We start from the raw sequence: 21,615 nt of genomic DNA, 5'->3' as shown, positions 1-21,615 counted from the left end.
GCTATGGACTCAAGGTGGACATCTGGGCAGCGGGCGTGATCACGTACATCCTGCTGTGCGGCTTCCCTCCATTCCGCGGGTATGCAGCCTTTTACTCAGCACCATCGAAGCATTTCTCTAGTCCCTGAACGATCTGGTCGGCCTTCTTCCACCGAGGAGCCTGTAGCAGAAAAAGACAATAATAAGAACTTTGCTTATAATGCCTATTAATTTTTTTTCATGTTGCGCATGCTAATTTACATGCCTTCCATATGTCTTCTTCATATAATTTTAAAACCTCATCCCTTCTTCACTTATCAAAACTGTTCCATATTGACATTTTGAATTGCTTACACACTCGTTTTATATATTTATGGGGAAAACAAGGGCTCCGATGTCTAAGAATGATGTGACGCGCCCTGAGGTGACATTTTAGTCCTGTTTTTCGCTTACTTTTTGTGTTCGTCTAAGCAGAAGTGGTGGTGACCAGGAGGTGCTTTTCGACCAGATTTTGATGGGGCAGGTGGACTTTCCTTCTCCATACTGGGATAATGTTTCTGATTCTGCAAAGGTAAGTGTCTAGCACCTTCCTCTTTCATATACCCTGTGTGTCTTTTTTTTTTTTTTTTTTTTTTTTGTATTTTTCTGAAGCTGGAAATGGGGAGAGACAGTCAGACAGACTCCTGCATGCGCCCGACCAGGATCCACCCGGCACACCCACCAGGGGGCGATGGTCTGCCCACCAGGGGGCCATGCTCTGCCCCTCTGGGGCGTCACTCTGTTGCGACCAGAGCCACTCTAGCGCCTGGGGCAGAGGCCAAGGAGCCATCCCCAGTGCCCGGGCCATCTTTGCTCCAGTGGAGCCTTGGCTGCAGGAGGGGAAGAGAGAGACAGAGAGGAAGGAGAGGGGGAGGGGTGGAGAGGCAGATGGGCGCCTCTCCTGTGTGCCTGGCTGGGAATCGAACCTGGGACTTCTGCACGCCAGGCTGACGCTCTACCACTGAGCCAACCGGCCAGGGCCAGCCTGTGTGTCTTAATGGAATTGTCTTATTGATTCTGACTCACTGTGGATGAAGAGACTAAATGATATTGTAACTGTGATTTCTGTACACATTTTAGTTATAATTGCTAGGTTTTTCTAAGATACATGGTAATCAAGTCATCTGTCATAACCAGGGGTCCCCAAACTTTTTACACAGGGGGCCAGATCACTGTCCCTCAGACCGTTGGAGGGCTGGACTATAAAAAAAACTATGAACAAATCCCTATGCACACTACACATATCTTATTTGAAAGTAAAAAAACAAAATGGGAACAAATACAATATTTAAAATAAAGAACAAGTAAATTTAAATCAACAAACTGACCAGTATTTCAATGGGAACTGTGGGTCTGCTTTTGGCTAATGAGATGGTCAATGTGCTCCTCTCACTGACCACCAATGAAAGAGGTGCCCCTTCCGGAAGTGCGGCGGGGGCCGGATAAGTGGCCTCAGGGGGCCGCAGTTTGGGGACCCCTGGTCATAACCATCCCAACGTCTCACGTGCCTCTGCTTCTCTGGCTTCATCTCCCTATAACATTCCCTTTTCATTGCTACAACTTCTTGCTACACTCTAGCCACACCAGGGTTCAACCCTCCTTAGATTTCTGCATAGCTTTTTGTTTCGCTCTCAGGTCTTGACTTAATCTCCACCGAGAAGCTTTGCCAGACCACCCTGTTTTCAGTTACAGCTCTAAAACCCTATCTGGTTCATCTTATTTTCCTTGTCTGCTTATTTTTCTCCATAGCACTTACAACCTTATGTCCATCTTACCAGATGGTATACCAACCAGATGGGTATACCATCTAACCCCCTTTCTATATCTGTCTACCTTTCTAGATAGTCCTAGATAGGTGGATACACTTTATTTATGTAATTTATTTTTTCACTCTTCCCACTGGAAGGCAAATTCCATCAGGACAAGGATTTTTGTGTATTTTGTTCAATACTGTATTATTAGTGCCTATACAGTGACCAGTACGTAAACTAATATTTAGTACATATTGAATGAATACATAAATAAATGAATGAAAAAGTTCATCAAATTGAAATTATTAAGAAAGGCATCACAGGAAAGCTATGATTTAACCTGAAAGACAACCACGGTTTAGAGGGAAGGGAAGAACAGGGCATATGGTTTTGTTCCATTAAAACCAAAAGATTAGCCTCTAAGAACACTAAATATCTTACTCTGAAACATTAGGAGACCTTGAGATAAAAAAGAATTCTTTAAACTTATGTTTCTAATCATTGACTTAAATTTTTGAAAAATTGATGTTGAGAAATATCTTTTTTTATTGATTTTAATTTATTGTGTTTACATAGATTCTAATGTTGCCCCGAATGCATCCCCCCTCCCCCGTATTCCCCTCAACATCTCCCTTGCCCCCCTCCCCATAGTGCCCTCCCCCCTTCTTTTTAGTTTTATCCCATCCTCTCACCCCCTTTCCCTCTGTCCTCTTTTCCTCTGGTCCCTTTGATCCCTCCTCTGTCTCAATTCCATTCCTCAGTTCACATTGTTCATTGGATTCCTCAAATGAGTGAGGTCATATGATATTATTCTTTCTCTGCCTGGCTTATTTCATTTAACATAATAGATTCCATGTCCGTCCATGTTGTTGTAAAAGGTAAGATTTCCTCCTTTTTCATGGCCCCATAGTATTCTTGAATATAGAAAACCCTAAAGTCTCAGTCAGAAATCTACTGGACCTGATAAATGAATTCAACAAGGTGGCAGGATATAAAATTAATACTCAGTAATTTCCTTTTGATTCCTCAATGTATATAACTTTTCTTTTACTGTGTCCCGAGTATAAGTTCAATCTAAAATCTGACTTCTCAGGCTGGTCCACTTTCCATGGAAAATGATGTCTACTAAACCTCAGTCTCTCATATTCTTCAACTGTGTAGGAATCTATCTCTGGACCTAGGACAATGTGGGACATTTGGAGAGGTGTCCGAGGAGAGGCGCAAAGGAAGGGGGGAGGAGAGAGGGAAAGGGGAGAGGAGAGGCGCAAAGGGGAGAGGAGAGAGGGAAAGGGGAGATGAGAGGCGCAAAGGGGAGAGGAGAGAGGGAAAGGGGAGAGGAGAGGCACAAAGGGGGGAGGAGAGAGGGAAAGGGGAGAGGAGAGGCGCAAAGGGGGGAGGAGAGAGGGAAAGGGGAGAGGAGAGGCACAAAGGGGATCTCACCTGGGAGCAGGATCATCAGAAACCTGCCCAACTCTTTCCGTAACATGCCAGCGCTCTGTAAACATGAGAGCTGGCAGTTACTGCCACATAGAACTGTCTCCTGTGCCCCCATGGCCCCTGGCAAAGAGCATCAGACATAGCAGTTGCCTTGGTCAATCCTGGCCCCAGTTAGCAAGGGAAGGTAGGTCTTCACTTGGGCAAAAATAAGTCATTCTCATCACATCAGGGATGAGAAAGCATAGCTCTAACCACTCTGTTATGAGGGACTTCTACTTCAACGTTGACCAATGTGTGACAGACTCACCATTTAAACCCAAGCTGTGCTTTCCTGGTCCAAATCAAGTGGAGCTTGAGGGAAAGTTTTATTACTTTCAGAACTATTAAATTATTTATCGCTTAGTAGTTCTATTTTATTTGTGTTGGTTGATCAGGAAATTTTTGAAGCGATTTTTTACAGATTTCTTTAGAATTCTTTGACTACTAAAGAATAGTTTCTGTTTTACCAACTCACTGTTGACAGTTCTATATCTGTTTTCTTATGACTATCCTTCCAACTTAAATATGCCATCTTGAAGTTAAGACGGATAAAAACCCACATTTTTTACTTTCATCTACCAAAATGAAAATTTTAAGTGTTTTTATAATGTGATTTCTATTTAGAAATCTGTTTTTAAAGTGTAAAATCTGGACAAAAAAGAGAAATTTTAATTCTTTAACTTGTGTATTTGTTTCTTTTCTACTAAAAATATTTTTATAAAATTGATCTTAATATTAATTTCACTTAATTTTTTCCATCAAATACAAGATGTGTATATATAATTCCAAATATTTATCTTACCTTTAACTTTTAAAGGTGTTAAGTAGCTGTGGGTTATATTAAATTGATATGTTTAAGATTTAGAGCTTTTTCAAATTAAAAGAGAACTTCTACACTTGCAAATACTCAGACTTCAACCTTAAGAGTCAGACCGACGGAGCCGACTCTTCCCTTTTCCAGGAGCTCATCACCATGATGCTGTTGGTCCACGTCGATCAGCGGTTTTCGGCTGTGCAGGTCCTCGAGCACCCCTGGGTCAATGTGAGTGACTTCTTCCTTTCTCTGTATTTCATATTTACTCCTAATGTTCCTTTGTAAAATTGCACATTTCCTAATGATGTCACCTTTTTAAAAAAATGTTGTGTTTGTATTTATTACTCCCCCTCAAACATGCGAGCCAGGGACAGGTTGCACAAGGGCCACAATGCACCCATGCTGATGTGTGCTCTCGCCCAGTCCCTCGCACAAAGCATGTCATCCCAATTCAGAGAGACTGCCTTCTCCTGGGGAAGAGCACGTAGCCACTACCCCAACCTCACAGCCTACATGCTGCGGCCCAGATGAGGGCTGAACACATCAATGACATGGAGCAGATTTTCTGAGTTAGCCCTGCTTTTACATCATTTCTGCTAAAAGTACAAGTGACCCAAGGGTTTCTGCATAAGCAGAAGCCTTGGAGCCCTCCAGTACCACACGTCTCTAACTCACCTCGGCTCACAAAGCTGCCTGTGGATCTCATTAACATACAGATTCTAATGTAGGAGACAGGATGCTCCGAATTTCTAAGAGCTCCCAGGTGCTGCAGCCATTATAGGAGTACAAGGGTCTAAGAATATTGCCTTAGCTATGAAGGAACTTTGCAGAACAGAGTCATTAGTTTTTAACCCTGTAACTCGTTGATGAGATTTGTTTTGAATAGTAACAATAATTAATACTTTTAGTGTGCCTAACTTAGAGTCTTCCCAGAACTATGTTAAGTACCTTACATACATTAACTGGTTACATTCTTCCTGACAACTGTAACCTAAACGGAACTGTCCACAGACATAAGTGGAAGTCCGTTAACCAGGTTGAATGGTTCTTACTGCCACAATAGAAGATATATACATAGATTTAGATGGAAATAAGGACATGGACATAGACAGGGACAGGTACAAAATTGTTAGATTGTTGATATAAATTTTGCCAGCTTCCCTACAACTTTGAATGATTTGTCTATAAGTCAAAGCAACACAATGTTCTACTTTATCACCTTGGCAATTGGATAAGTAATATTTTCCAACTTAACTAATTTTTTGAGAGTAAGGTACTATTGAAAACACAGGGTTGGGCAGACTACATCTGAGGTGACATGACTTTGGGATCTTGTTCCTGGTCCGCCATGTGATGGCCATGGGACTAGGTTCTGGCACTTCACACAGCTGCACCTGGTTCCTCACACTCCCCTGGGAGCTTATAAGTGTGTGACAGAGAATATGTGCGACTGTGAGCATGGGTACGTATACAGCTAGGGCTTGTTTTAAATACTCTGATATAGCAGAGCTCCCCCAGTGGTATACAGCTGTGTAGATATACTCATCCTATAACAGAGCTCCCCAATGGTATACAGCTGTGTAGATACATTCATCCTATAACAGAGCTCCCCAATGGTATACAGCTGTGTAGATATATTCATCCTATAACAGAGCTCCCCAATGGTATACAGCTGTGTAGATATATTCATCCTATAGCAGAGCTCCCCCAATGGTATACAGCTGTGTAGATACATTCATCCTATAACAGAGCTCCCCAATGGTATACAGCTGTGTAGATATATTCATCCTATAGCAGAGCTCCCCCAATGGTATACAGCTGTGTAGATATATTCATCCTATAGCAGAGCTCCCCAATGGTATACAGCTGTGTAGATATATTCATCCTATAGCAGAGCTCCCCCAATGGTATACAGCTGTGTAGATATATTCATCCTATAGCAGAGCTCCCCCAATGGTATACAGCTGTGTAGATATATTCATTCTATAGCAGAGCTCCCCAATGGTATACAGCTGTGTAGATATACTCATCCTATAGCAGAGCTCCCCCAGTGTTATACAGCTGTGTAGATACATTCATCCTATAGCAGAGTTCCCCCAATGGTATACAGCTGTGTAGATATAGTCATCCTATAGCAGAGCTCCCTCAGTGGTATACAGCTGTGTAGATATACTCATCCTATAGCAGAGCTCCCCCAATGGTATACAGCTGTGTAGATATAGTCATCCTATAGCAGAGTTCCCCCAATGGTATACAGCTGTGTAGATATATTCATCCTATAGCAGAGCTCCCTCAGTGGTATACAGCTGTGTAGATATACTCATCCTATAGCAGAGCTCCCCCAATGGTATACAGCTGTGTAGATACACTCATCCTATAACAGAGCTCCCCAATGGTATACAGCTGTGTAGATATAGTCATCCTCTCACCTTTGGGGTAGTGACGCAGGGCAGCCAGAGTCAGAGTGGTACCTCTGGCCTCACAACCTTTGCTCTACCCCAGGGCACCAACAAAAGTTAACATTTTTGATGAAATGGGAGTTGGGAAGCATCTCATGTAAGGCTAGTAATCAGCCTTACAAGATAGGTGGAGTGTGTACTATTGTACCCACTGTACAGACAAGGAGACTGAGGTTATGGTGGGTGACTTGTCCAAAGGAGCTAAGTTTGTAATTGAGCCAAAATTTGCAGCCAGGTATCCACACTCCAAGCCCATTTGCTTTAAATGCACCATTCTACATCTGCCCTCCCTCTGCTGCCCACGAGAGCATTGTGAATATTGCAAAAGACTTCCCATTACATTGTCATCGTTATAACGGTTGTTCATGCATGTTGGCAACCTTTCCAAAGTACCTTACCTGGGCCATGCGTGGCACCTTTGCCTTTGACGTGCAAGGTGGAAGAGGCACAAACAGGCTCTCTTGGTGGTAGCAGTTGGTTCTGATTGATATGCATGCTATTTTAAAGTCCATAGTCCACAAATGGTCAAAATCCTTAGAAAGACTAAAAGTTTGACCTCAGAGAATAAACCAGAAACCTGAATTTGAAATGTGGCCTTCGTAAGCTTATAAAGAGCTAGAGAGGAACGAGATTAATAGATTTATTCTAGATTTTTAAATACATTTTCATCAGAGGACTACTGCCTACAGGCCCACCCTCCATGAGCTCTCTTACACCAGATAGTCACACTGCAGTGGGGAAGGGCTACCCCCCCAGCCTTTGTGGGAAGGTGCTGTGGAGGGCTTCCTGGAGTAGAAGCCAGAGCTCCACCCTGGAGGAAGCCGGGAAAGATGTCAGGTAAAGCCAGCTCCAGCGGAGATGGATATGGGCTGTAAGATAGAAACTTTGTGGCAAATTTGTCCATATGTGTGAGGGAGCTGGACTCCTATTAAAAACACATAATTCCTTAACGTGATTTCAAACCATATGACCCTACATCACTATGTCCCAACTCAAGGGGGTAAAGAAAAAACACACTTCTGGTTGTTATCTTTGAAACAGTGTTTCAAAGGGCAGCATTGTATTGCTAGGGCAGCATGCACACATCTCAGCAGGAGCTTCCGGCCTCTCAACCTGCTCTGTGGACATTTCTCACCTGGTCCTGCCCTGCTGATGGCCAGACCTACAGCCCCCTCTGTAACGTGGACTTCTGTCCTCGCCGATTTCCCTCTCAGATCCCTCCACTCATTCATTAAAAGCAAGGAGAACATTTAAGGGACTCTATCTAGGGGACTTACAACTAAAAATACCTTTTGTGGAATTCTGAGGGGAAAAAAATACATTGATTTTAGAAAAAAAAAACTTTAAAAAATTAATGTATAAAGTGATTGCTTAATTTTTGAAGTTACATTTGTGTAGCAACTAAATCAGCAAACTGTCCCAAAATAATACATGAAATACATATATAAGCTTTCATAACTAGCAGCATTTATTGAGGTCTCCAAGTACAACCAATGAACAACAAAGCAATCAAAATAAATAAATTAGGAATTCAACAGGAAGTCCATTGAATAAGACATTTTGCATTTGGAGACTGAATTACATCTGATCAGGGCAGAGGGAACTAAGACCAACTAAGGGGGAGAGTAAGACCAACTATATGACATAATAGTGAACATCAACTTTAAATGAAAAATAAAAAAGAATTGTATATGAGCCCTAAGGAAGTCATCAGAAAGCTCTTCCTGTGCTCTCACTTATCCTAATTTTCTCTGTTGCTTACACAATGGCCTTTTTACCAGTGCACTTGGAATTGGAAAGGCAGTCTCTTAGGAAACAGAGATGGCCCTGGTGGGTTGGTTCAGTGGATAGAGCATCAGCCTGGCATGCAGGTTCCATCCCTGGTCCAGGCACACATGAATAGTGACCATCTGCTTTTCTTCCTTTCCTTCTCTGCCTTCTCTCTGTCTTCCCCTCCCACAGCTAGTGGTTCAGTTGGTCTGAGTGTCAGTCTCAGGTGCTGAGGATAGCTCAGTTGGTCTGAGCATTGGCCCCAGGTGGAGGTTTCCTGATGGATCCCAGTCAGGGCTCATGTGGGAGTCTGTCTATCTCTCCTCCTCTCACTTAAAAAAAAGAAGAAAGAAAAGAAACAGAATGTGAGGACAATACAACTGGAAAGTCTAGTCGGTAAAAGTCACCTGTTCCAACCTTACTGCAAGAGCTGCCTCTAGGCCCTTTTATTTTTCACGCACTCTGGGTGCAAACCCACCATGCTCCTTGGTGTCCGGACCTCTGTTCTATTATTGGAAGGGTCATGAGCGAGACCTGTCATTGGGTGGTGCTAGCAAGCCAGATGGACAAGGGAAGCATCAGTGCAGCCATATGGCTGGGGGAAGGATGTAGACTTCTGGAAGCAGCTCCAGCTCACCCATCTGTGCCACCTTGAGCTGGTCACTTTTTTTTTAATTAAGTGAGAGGAAGGGAGATAGAGAGACAGACTCCTGCATATACCCTAACCGGGATCCATCTGGCTAGCCCCCTGTGGGGCTGATGCTCTGCTCATCTGGGCCTTACTCCATTGCTCAGCAACCAAGCTATTTTTAGCACCTGAGGTGGAGGCAATGGAGTCATCCTCAGCACCAGGGCCAACTCACTGGAACCATCAAGCCATAGCTGCAGGAGGGAAAGTGGTAGAGAGAGAGAGAGAGAGAGAGAGAGAGAGAGAGAGAAAGGGAGGGGGAGGGTAGAGAAGCAGATGATCACTTCTTCTGTGTGCCCTGACCCAGAATCGAACCTGGAACATCCACACACCAGATGATTCTTTATCACTGAGCCAACCAGCCAGGGCCAGGGTGGTCACTTTTTAAAACTTGTTTCTCTATCTGTGAGATGGAGATAACAGAATCCACCTCTCAGGTGATTAGGGAGAACGGAGAGAGCATTATATTTTTGAAAGGCCTGAGAGGACCATCTCAAATACTGGTACTCCATAGGTACTTGATAAATATTTCTGTCTGAGAGAGGCAGTGGCTGTCATCCATTGTTGTGTGTGGAAAAAATGAAAACTGTCATCAAAGTTGGTACATGAGAAGCTTGATTAGGGAGGAAAGCCCTTCTTCCCCTCCAAAGGAACTGATCTGTGTATATGCTCCAAGCGTAGACGAGATACACCATCAGCTTTATTGTGTTTTCAGTATCATAGTAATTTCCTTTAATGAGGCTGCAAAATACCAACGGGAATCATCTTAGCTAAGTTTATTTACCTTTCTACTCCCCTAGTGGAGAACGATGTGATTTAGGGCCATCTAATATGAGAATGGAATAGGCAGTAATATATCTGGACATTTCTATGATTGGAGAGAAAGTTGGGTCAATTAAATTAGCATTTACCATTAGGATTTAATAATCACCATGCTCATATTTCAAACATATTACTATTTTTGCAGCTTTATTTTCAAAGCATTGACCAACCGTATCCCATGCTGTTTTCGGATACTCTAGGATGAAGGTTCACCTCAATATGTTAACTCTATGAATCTAGGTTTTATCTCCAATTATATTCCTAACTTTACTAATAAGGAAACTGAGGTTCAACGAAATCTGTAGTGTGATGCTCAGCGGAGTCCCTAGCACAAGGTCTGATGCCTGGGTCTGTGCCTGGAGGTCCTGATTAGCTGGCCTGCGGCAGCCTCTGAGCTTTGGAACATTTAAAAGTTCCCAGGTGATTACAATGTAAGAAAAAGACTGAGAATCTCTGTCCTAGTGGAAAGGACCAGTTTAAATAAGTCCAGTGTATTTAGCCAATTCAAGACTTCCTATCACCTTCCTGGCCTTTCAGTTTTAATTTACCTCCTTGATCTTGACTTGCCTACTCCTTTGAAAAGATAGTACTAAGCTGAACTATTCAAAAAGAATGATGAAGATGAGGAAAAAGGAAAAACAAGAGACTGGATAATCTACAAAAATATATATTACATACTAACAAAAATCATCTCCGCATGTGAAACCACGTGGACATCACGTCCTGGCATCGGCAGAGTTTGTTAGAAAGTGAGAACCCCAATGAGGCTGTGAGGATGAGTAAAACCACTTACCTGAATCTCTAAATTGTGAGTGATGGCTTGGGATTCTGCTTTCTATTTGGGCACCTTATCCTCTCCTTTCTCCGAGGTAGATCTTAATTTACTTCACATTTTCTCCCCAAGGGCAGTGTCAGTTGCAGACACAGAGGATGCCTAGGGCCCAGCTGGAGGTCAGTTCAGTCCTGGGCACCATGCAGCTAGAGATGGTTCGCTTGAGTTGCGGGGCCGCACATTGGGCTGAGGAATGGAGCTGCTATTCCAAAGCGCTCTAGGGCACTTGGGACTGTTCAAAACTAACCGGAATATTCTCATGGCAAAATGCTTGAGACAGCCATGTCTCTCATACATTTACAAATATTAATAATAGAATCTGCAATAAATAGACTGAAAACCAGATCCATGATCCAAAAACACAACTCCGCACAGGAGGAGGATTTTCTGAAGCATGACCCCTGGAATGGCTTCCCTGAGGAAAGAGGGAAACTCACTTCACTGAGTGACTTCATGTCCAAGCCCCACACCCCTCCCCACTCCTTCTCCCCAGCATCCGCTGGAGAAATGGAGACCAGGAGGCTAGGTCTCCTACAAGACAGCTGCGAGAGTTCATTTTCCATTTTGCAAGCTAATTTTGTTCTTGTCAGTTGCAATGCTCTGTCAAGTGGTGGATGGGAATTTCTAAATCAAAAACCACTAACCTCAAACCACAACCAGCCCTGTGTCAAACAAGAAACTGCTCCCAGAAACCACATACCAGAACGTATGGTAATAATACTTATGACTATTTGTAACATACTTCCAGGTTTGTCACGTTTAGAAAATTCATAGCACATTTTTGGCACATAATCTATTCAGAATAATGGTGATAGATATATATATATATATTTATATAAATGTATGTTTTTAATGGCCCTATTTATTTTATTGATGCAAGACAGTAAATTAACTAAATCCCCACCATCAATCCATATGACTCAGGTACAGATTAGGTCCCTACAAAACCAGCTGTTTATGTCTTTTAATCTAATAATGCTCAAAGCCTTCAAAATGGATATGGAATCCTGCAGACGTTTCAGTTACTGTGGTGTGTGTATGTGTGTGCGCGTGAGAGCGCATGCGTGCACAAGTGAGTGTGTGAGGCTTTCTCTAGCTGTGTGAGTGTGCAACGCCTTATTTCATTGGGGAACAAACCCTATCAGGTTGTAAAACCTCTGAAGGCAGAACCATCTCTGACAACTTGTGAGGGTGGTTTCACTACTTCCGTTGCTCCCATGAGAACTTAACCCAGGGGAAGCTGAAACCTCCACTAGAATTTAAAGCTGGAGGCCTGAGCCCCCAAACCCAACATCTAAAAGAGTTGTTAGGTGACTTGACAGAAGATTAGGACCAGGACAGGTTCAGGAAATGATAACGAAGTCCATGGTGACAGTGGTGAGGAAACAAACTTTTAGGTAAAGCACTGGCAGGGGAAACAGATAAAGGAGGATTTCTGGGAAAGATGGTGACGGGAGAGTGAGAAGGAGGCTGAGCAGCGAGGGGTGCATCTCTCTGTAGTTATGTACACGGGCAGCTTTCTGTTTCCTCTGTATTTGCACCCGAGCCTTAAACACGGCCTGTGCCAATCACAGGCCCAGTCGGACTCAATGCTACTTCCTGCCACCCCGTGTCAGCCAGGCCTTCTCACATGGCCTGCTCCACATGGGATTCGAGAGCCCCACCTAACAGGCCATGTTGCCTCACCTTGGGTGGTGGGTACCTAGTCTCTCCTTGACATACCGTCTTCTTCTTCTTCTTTGTTTTTTGTTTTTGTAAGTGAGAGGAGGGGTGATAGTGAGACAGACTCCCGCATGCACCCCAACCTGGACCCACCAGGCAGTCCCTGTCTGGGGCCGATGCTTGAATCAATCGAGCTATTTTTAACAGTTGATGCTAATGTTTGGACCAACTGAGCTATCCTCACCACTCGGGGCTGTCACTCGAACCAGTCGAGCCACTGGCTGTGGGAGGAGAAGAGGGAGAGAAGGGATGGGGAGAGAAACAGATGGGTGCTTCTCCTGTGTGCCCGGACCGGAAATTGAACCTGGGACGTCCATACACCAGACTGATGCTCTACCACTAAGCCAGCGGACCAGGGCTGGCGTACAGTCTTCTAACTACATTCCGTTGGGTCTCCCAAAGTGCTCAGTATCCATTTTGCAGACCTCAGTTCAAACGATTCCCAGGCTCCACTCAGACCTGTCCAAATATTCTGGGGTTTTTTCAAGCTCTGAATTCAACCCTCCCTTCCCTTCACTGTTGTGCCACTCTCATCATGGAAGAGTCATTGGGTCCCTCCAGCTAACATTTGGGAGCCCTTTGGTAGCAGAAGCCATGATAATGGATGCACAGACGAGCCAGACACGTTCAATCCTGACAACCACACGCTGTCTGTGTGGCCATGAGCAAGTTCTGTGCTTTGCTGGGCTTCTCCCTTTGCCCAGCTTTAAAACGGGACTGGTAAGCATAGTGCAGGGGATGAGCTGAGGACAAGGAGGTCATCCGTGTCTACTGTTAGCACGGGCCACATAGCAATCTACACTTGTGTCACCTTCCCCCTGCTTTTCTCTTTTAGCTTTGCTCCTTTCCACCTCAAAACAGGCCTCCGCCCTTCTCTCCTTGGAGACAGGGAACCCCCCACCCCAGGCAGGCTGCTCCCTTCCCTCCAGCCCACCCCTTCTTCCTGTTTTCCAGCTCTCCCTTCCACTGGTCTGAAATATGCTCAAGGTTGTTTTGTCTTAGAGAGAAAAACCTTCCTTCAGTCTGCTTCTTTACCATCTGGAGTGTATACAGATCACTCTGCCTGAGGCCGGCTGGGACTGCGGAGGTGACTGGGAGTCCACTGTAACGGGGAGGGCGCTGGGACCCGGCCGCATCGGCTGCCCTCTCACTCAGGCAGACCCCAAGCCACGCCCGTAGTGAGATTCGTGTCCATAAGGCTCTCGGCAGGGAAGCAGTTCACTCCTTGTCAAATGTGGCGATACTCCCCCAATTCTAACTTACGTTCCAAGGGCTGCTGGCTTCACCCACCGTTAAAAAAGAAAAAGTGTTTTACATACAGTACTGAATGAGACGTTGTGTTGTACACTCTGGCCTGTATGGTTCTAATTCTTTGTGATTGTCACCGACTGCTTTTCCACTAGGAGAGTCGGCCGGGAATCCGGACTGTAAACACATCTCAGTAAAGGATGGTGGTGCCTCACACTTGCTACACTGTCACCCTTCTTCCTGGAAAGTGTGACTTCATTTCCAATTGAGAAGAAGACTTCTATTATCTGACCTTTTTGATAGTCTTCTGGGGCCAGTCTTGTCCTGTTCTTGTAGCTTTCTCTGCCAGAACTGTCCCACATAAACTGTTAACCAGAGGAAACGGTGGACTCATCGGCAAACACACCTGTGGCCTCTCACTCACACACGTCTGTATGTCTGTCTGTGTGTCCACTAAATGCCGCCTTCCCTTCTCTACCTGTCAGTGCACTCCCTTCATTAAGGACCAGGTCCGGGCCCAGACTCCTCCTGAAGCCTGTGCTGACTGCTCATGACTAAAAAGATGTCCTCACTGCCCTGAACTCCTTCAGTGTCTCGAGCTGAGCCAGGAGGCCGCACTGCTCTGTCCACCTTGGTGACCTGTTCTGTTATTGACCAGGGTGGGCGTGTGGTGTCTGCCAGCTCGCTTGCAGGGTTCCCTAGTGGGCAGAAACCGTTTCTTCTCCCGCCCCATGCCGCCCCTCACAAGCAGGGACTTCAGACCTGCCTGTTTCTATTCCCTCCCCAAGTGTCAAACCAGTTACCCTAATTGACTTTCCCTTTGTGTCTGTCTCTTTCCACAATAGGGAATATTTTGGACATTTCTGAATTTACTCTGTATCATTGGAAAGAATCTTTTCTCTGGATTTGGTTTCAGATATGACTCAATAAGCGTAGTAATCATTCTTTCTTCTAGTCATTGATAAGCCAGTGCAAGAATATCATCAGTTTAGTTCCACTGTGTGCAGAGCACTGAGCCAAGAGCTCTGTTAAAGATTACAGAAAGTATCTGAGCAGGCGGTGGTACAGTGGATAGAGTGTCAGTCTGGGATGCTGAAGACTCAAGTTTGAAATCCTGAGGTTCCTGGCTTGAACACAAGCTCACCAGCTTGAGTGTGGGGTCACTGGCTTGAGCCCAAAGGTCACTGGCTTGAATCCCAAGGTCGCTGGCTTAAGCAAGGGGTCATTGGCTCAGCTGGAGCCCCTGGTCAAGGCACATATGAGAAAGTAATCAATGAATAACTAAGGTCCCGCAACAAAGAATTGATACTTCTCATCTCTCTCCCTTCCTGTCTGTCTATCCCTCTCTGTCCCTCTCTCTCTCTTTCACCAAAAAAGAAAAAAATTACAGAAAGCATGGAGATGTGGTACCAAAAAGCAAGACTTCAGAGTTTAAATATATAGATATATATATGCAAAAATCGCCTAGCACCAAAAATAATATAAGTAGGGCAAATATATATAATGAGAGATTATTAGGAGTTTACAGAAGAACGATGAAGTGTTTTTGGAACAGGTGATTTGGACCCAGTTTGGAAGAAAAAGGGTGATGACGTTGTGCCTGGGAGCAAAGCCCATGCCCTTGTTTTGTTTTGTTTTGTTTTGATTTTTAGTCAGTGAGTGGAAGGAAGCAGAGACAGACTCCCGCATGCACCCTGACCAGGATTCACCTGGCAAGCCCACTAGGGGTAATGCTCTGCCTATCTGGGGTGTTGCTTCATTGCTCAGCAACCAAGCTCTTCTTAGCACCTGAGGCAGAGGCCATAGAGCCATCCTCAGTGCCCAGGGCCAACTTGCTTCAATTGAGCCATGGCTGCAGGAAGAGAGAGAGAGAGAGAGAGAAGTGAGAGGAGGAGGAGGGGTGGAGAAGCAGATGGGTACTTCTGTGTGCTCTAAGATGGGAATCAAACCCTGGACATCCACAAACCACTGAGCAAACTGGCCAGGCCCCATGCTCATTTTTGCTCCTCCTAGTTCTCCGGCACTTACCGGAGTGCCCACTCCACTGCAGACAGGCAATTAATATCAACTGAATAAACAAACAGCCAAATGCTGAAAGAAGGAGTCAATCCCACGTGGAGAGTCTAGGTTATGCAAAAGAGCAAGCAAGGAAACTTGCTTGGAAAGCTACAAATTTATCTTCCTCTTTGGAGCCAAGAAATTACATGCAATGTGATAGAGGGGAAAGAGAGAAGGAAAATGATGAATGGCACGGACGTCCTGCCAGGAATTTTGGTTTTAAGAGATAATAACAAACACTTTATTATCCGTCCATTCATTTATTTCATGAGTATTTATTAAGGATCTATGATGGTGCCAAAGCCCTGTGTTAAGACCTGGGGGTTCTCTAGTGAACAAGACACGGTCTCTGCTCTCCAAAGATCACGCAGCCTTTTCATCACGGTCTCGTAGTGATGGCACAGACTCATGACCTGGCTTACTGTTATCCTCACGGCTTTTAGCAGGAGAGCGCGATCGGTCCAGCCTCCGTCACAGACAGCTCTGGCGGGGAGCAGAATCCTTGGTTAAAATGAGCTCCATCGTGAAGTGTGTCATAATAACAGATGACTTAAAGGCCGCAAGGAGGATTTAAAATTTAAGGAAGAACTTTCTGCCTGGAAGGCTGTCTGGGATTATAGGAAGGCTGACTGAGTAGCTGTGGACCCAGGCTGAGTTTATTGGGGGGCCGCTGCAGGGTCCCAAGTATGTCCGTCCCCTCAGCTATGGGTCTGAATGATTGGATAAAAGGAGAAAACTCTTGGATCAGGAAAAAAAAAAAAGATATTTACATTGATTTTTTTTCTTTTGGTTTTCCAGAGTAACTTGCTCTTTGATCTATGTCCCTAGAGCCATGGCTGAAATTGATTAGAAACAAAAAACAAAAAAAATTTGTTTAGAGACAGAACTCTGAAATTCAGATGACCCAGCAATTTAATTCTAGGGCAGATGCAGAAGTGAATGAGACCTTACAGCGATATTTCCAACAACAGGGTTTAATGAGAAGACATTGGTCGGATTATTTCTTAAATCTTATGAATTTTATGACCACTACCTTTTGCTAGAAGATCCTGGCCTCATTGTCCATATCTTCTTTTTTTTTTTTTTTCTCCTTCTTTCATTTCTCTAGCTCTCTCTCTTTTTTCTTTCTCCCCAGGATGATGGCCTCCCAGAAAATGAACATCAGCTGTCAGTAGCTGGGAAGATAAAGAAACATTTCAACACAGGCCCCAAGCCGAACAGCACGGCAGCTGGAGTCTCTGTCATAGCAGTAAGCATCTGAAATATCTACCTATAACTTTTTTTTTTAAGCAATCCATATAGGAGACAGGCATTACTCAGGAGATTCCACTTAGAGACAGCAGAATGGGTCATTTCTTTAGACAGCTCGACCATTTAAAGCGCTGAGGGAGCTTGGGGCTTAAACATGTCACGTGTATCTCGCCGATGATTTCCCGGAGAGCCACATCATTATCCAACACCTCCAGGGTGTCTTGCAGTTTATATTAATTTCATGATTTATTTTTAAAGCAGAAAAAGCCTCCCCTGCCCCCACATTGGACCGTGTGCCAATGCAAACTTCTGGGGTCTGAGGAAAGGAGTCCGGAGTGTCCTTTAGCCAGGACCCGGGAGGGAAGGGAAGCTGAGCGAGCTGGCGTTGCGGGGAGGCTGAGAGCACTGTGGGTCTTTGTACAAGACCTGAAAGAAAGCCAGAACAGAGCAGAGAGCTCACACAGTGAGACTGTCAGGGAAATCAAATTTGCTGTGAACATCCAAAGAAATCACCATGTCTTTGCTCCTTAGGAATTTGCGTTTTTTTAAGTTGAAAGTCTTTTAACATTCACCATTTTATTCATGCAGTTGTGCAAGGCATCCTTTTTTCTCTCCCCTGTTTTATGCATGCAGACACACACTACATGCAATTTGAGAGCAGCTCGAGGCAAAGATTAAATTGGGTAGAGAAATAATGAAACCCCATACTTCCTGGTGTCATATTCTCAAGTAAATATATTCAAGTCCCAGATTACTTGTTTTTAATCATTTTCTCTCTCTTTTTTTAACAGCATATTCAATGTGAAATCACTTAGTCTGTTTTTCTTTCTAAACAAAGAAATTAGACGCTGGTTTGTCGAATGTTAGAAAGGATTTATGCTACTAAACAGTACTTCATGCTCATCAGCAACACTAAATATTTAACTTCCTTTACAATGTTTTTGTTTCCTTCTTTGGTTGTGCTGGAGCTCCAGATAAAGCTACAATCTACATAAGTGACAGATTTGATATACCCAATTCCAGATCTGGGGGACTAAATATTTGATAAGGGCTTCCAGATTGTGCAGGTGGCATGAATGCATGCATTACACTTTCTTGTACTGTTTGCATTTCATGTTTTTTTATTGAACTCTTCTGACAGGGTGTTCCATGAGCATGAGTCACTGGCTCACGTGCACACTTGACAGTAGACAGTACTAAACAGGGTGCACACCAAATCTCAGTGCTGCTGAGCATCTAAAATTGCCTGTTGTTCTTCTCGCCCTCGTTCTTTAGTCCTTTCTAGGAAATTCAGTGTACAAGCACGTCTTCTTCCTATATTGTCACTGTTCTTTGTTATCAGCTACCATTCAATCAGTAATTTTTTTAAAGTGATAATCTCGCGATGATTCTCAACAAAACCAGATGCTCTGTACTGTTCTCATCATTCATTCAAGATCAACGTCTATTCCAAAATTTTCAACGCCACCATTTTCTTTTGGAATAGACTGCCAGCACGCTTGTCCATGCAAAAGGGTTGTTTTTCCTGCTGAGGGCTTCCAGCCACCAGAGAGGGAGCTAGTCCTCAGTTGTCATTTTGCTTCTGTTTTTGTTTTTACTGTTTTGTTTTTATTTTCAATTTTAATTAGCTTTGGTTAAATTTGCCTTGGTTGCTCAATAATGTTTTGTTCATGGTATTCTGGTAGTCTTATAATGACTAAGGAGGGCTGGAACTTCAGGGCAATTTTCCAATGGACATAGACACATAGGAAGGGAAATCCTACTTTAATCAAACCTGAATACGTTCTGAAACCTAACCCATATTGGTTTATTGAAACTTCATCTAAATAGATTTTTTAAAACACCAGTTAGTATTTGAAGATCAAAAATCTACTGATTTTTTCCCCCTAAATATCATGATTGGACCATTCTGAATGCAGTTTAATATCAGTTTCTCAGATCATCACTGACATGTTTCCATGGAGATTGTACAAACTGGTAATAGACTTATAAATTATAAATCAGGCTTTGTGATGCTGAGTTAGTCATTAGTTGTATTATTAGTCTTCTTTATCCACTGTGAAATTAAAAAAAAATTACCAACTTATCTCAGATGCAAAATAATCACCTTTTTGCAAAAGTATTTGAAAAAGTGCCTTCTCAACTCGAAAGCACAAGTTCTTCCATGTTGACTATTATCATGATTATCTCAGACATGAAAGGGAACATCACTGTCGATCTCAGAGCTGTTTCTGCAGAGAGCGCCCTGTTCTCACGGATGCTGGCATGCACCTTTTCCAGGAGGTTTTGCCTCCCAGATGTCCACACCTCCATAAGAACCTAGGGCCACTAGTCCCAGGCAGGCTGGGAATTAGACACAGGCCAATTTGACTACCTTTGTTATAAACCTTCAGAATAGTCCATTTATACTCTGTGACAACCTGCCCATTCTTAAAGTGAGAAAGGCTCAGAAGACTATCACAAGGAAAAGAAGCCTTGGAATTCAGTAATATTCCAATCAAACTACAGTATAACTGCAAAGGAGCAATATTCTGCTGCAGTAGGTAGAAGGAATAACCCTCATAAATGCCGCATTCCATAAAGACCATTTGGCAATTTAACAATGCAATATATTTATTAATTCACCCACACGATAGAAATTTCTGAAATTAATATAATACTGTAATTACTTCTGTTTGATAGATATAGAAAAAATTGATTTCACCATAAACTTTATTCAGACAGAATTTTCACCCATGGCACAGATTATATCCCCAGGGGCCTATCAAGTACTGTATTTTATTTTAAAATGCCTCTAACCTGGGACTGAAAAATTTTGAAATTATATACATCCTTTTAGAATACAAAGAAAAAACTATTTAGAATGTAGTGTCAATCAGCTTGTTTTTTCGGGAAATCAACAATTAAAACGTTAGTCTTTAACTGGTATTTCTCTTTCTTTAGTGAGAAACCTAACTACCTGTTGGAGATTAATGATGCTTATAAAAGAATTTAAGACACTATTTCTTTCTCAGAGTGACAAAGGAAAAAAAGGACCAACTGTCATAACAGACAGACTCTAGACACATGTAATATATCACATGAGCTTGGCTTAATATGCACTCATGGTTCTGAATCATACTGTTTTTTTTTGTTGGTGTTAACACTTTTTCTTTTCTGCTTCACACCCCTACATTATTAAGACCAAGGAAAGGACAGATGATAACTTTATATTAATGTTTCAGGAGGCCCAGGAGTTGGCTAGGAGAGTAATTACCAGCTGGAGGCTGAGGGGTCACGCGGTCCTTCTGAAAGGAGGAAAGGTGTTCTGACATTAGGTCAGGCAAGGTAATTGGGTGGAAACCCATTGCTTTCCTTCTAAGTGTAACATTCTGACGCTCAGAAAGACTCCATTGTCCCTCTGCTACCTTGCCAGTAATGGGGGGGGGGGGAATTAGGGAAAAAATAGAACAGAGAAAGGGAAACAAAAGGTTATTAAAATGCAATTTATAGACATAAAATGGAATTAGAGATGACATTTTAACAGTGGACCTTTTGAGAGCTCAGGGAGGGGAGGGAGGCATTATTAGATTTGCTTAGCTTGATGAAGAACCGATATCTAAGATGTCAGTTCCAGTTTATTTTCCCTCATTTAATGCTGTTTATTATTTTAACCAATAATTTTCAAGATGTTTTGAAGTTCCTTTTTTCTTTGTGTTTTGCTCGTGCAAACAGAGCAAGCACTTCAGCCTAATGGACCAAAGCCACATTAATCAGTGTGCAGATAATCATGATGCTGGGAAGCTTGGGTTCTGAAGTGACTGACCATGCTCGGCGTCTTCCCGGGTGTGGTGTTAGGGGACACTCCTCCTCTAGATGGCAACAGAGAACTAAGTACTCAGTGTCCGTCTTTGCAGACTGAAAGGGAAGCTCAGGCCTTCAGCCTTCTCTAACAGCCAGTGCACTTCGATCTTTTTTTCTTAAAAAAAACAAAAAGAAAAAGAAATGCACATTAAAAAAAAAGATGAAAATCTCACATGGCTGTTCCATGAGCACTGGGAGAGCCTGGTTTATAGTCAGAACACCATCTCCTCCTCCAAGCAGTGTTTGGTTTACCTGCTTGGTGCCCAGGTGTCTGTCGGAAATACGTTTTGTGAATTTAGAGATAGAAGCATCACAGCAGCACCACATCCGGGCACGCGGTGCGCCTCTGGCCTCTCGGTAAAGAAAGGATGCAGCTTGCCTGCCCGGCAGCTCTGGGGTGTGGTCACGCGGCACTGTTACTGTTTTCCAAATTTGGAGACTGAATCTTTTACTCCTAGGCCGCCAGAAGCTAACATCTTATTCCAGATGAACAACTGAGTGAGAACGTCTCCTGTCTTCTGTGTATTGCACCTTTTGTTAATCATGAGCACGTAACTGTAATATGCATTTTTAATATGCAGTGAAAATAATTTTTTTAAATCTTATTTTATGTCCTATATTTTCAAGGCGAAAATTTACTGTTTTAGATTATATCTTTTTAGTTTAGAAATGTGATTGATTTTTTTTTTAAGCATAGCTCTGCTTTTGAAGATGAACTCTTAAAGGAAGATTGTGATTGTCAGGGTTCAAAACGCAATTCTTTTCATCATTTATTTAATTTTTTGAAGCCCTCAAATTTAAGCCTGATGGGGTAAGATTTGGGGGGGATGTCCAATCTGCTTTCTCATAGGTGGCTAAAGCTG

The 21,615-nt window shown here is 43.3% G+C and overlaps 1 protein-coding gene across 5 annotated transcripts in view; it reads left to right on the top strand.

Annotated features, from left to right (window-relative positions):
- DCLK1 (doublecortin like kinase 1) overlaps positions 1 to 21,615 on the top strand; it is a 384,157-nt gene that overhangs the window by 343,736 nt on the left and 18,806 nt on the right. For all 5 annotated transcript variants that reach the window (XM_066381031.1, XM_066381032.1, XM_066381034.1 and 2 more), the window contains exons 13-16: positions 2 to 79; positions 454 to 550; positions 4,207 to 4,287; positions 16,794 to 16,907. In XM_066381031.1, coding sequence (XP_066237128.1) covers positions 2 to 79; positions 454 to 550; positions 4,207 to 4,287; positions 16,794 to 16,907 — 370 coding nt within the window. The remainder of the gene's footprint in view (position 1; positions 80 to 453; positions 551 to 4,206; positions 4,288 to 16,793; positions 16,908 to 21,615) is intronic.

This window comes from Saccopteryx leptura, chromosome 4, assembly GCF_036850995.1.
Source record: "Saccopteryx leptura isolate mSacLep1 chromosome 4, mSacLep1_pri_phased_curated, whole genome shotgun sequence".
Classification (NCBI taxonomy): domain Eukaryota; kingdom Metazoa; phylum Chordata; class Mammalia; order Chiroptera; family Emballonuridae; genus Saccopteryx; species Saccopteryx leptura.
This window is presented reverse-complemented; position numbering and strand designations above follow the sequence as displayed.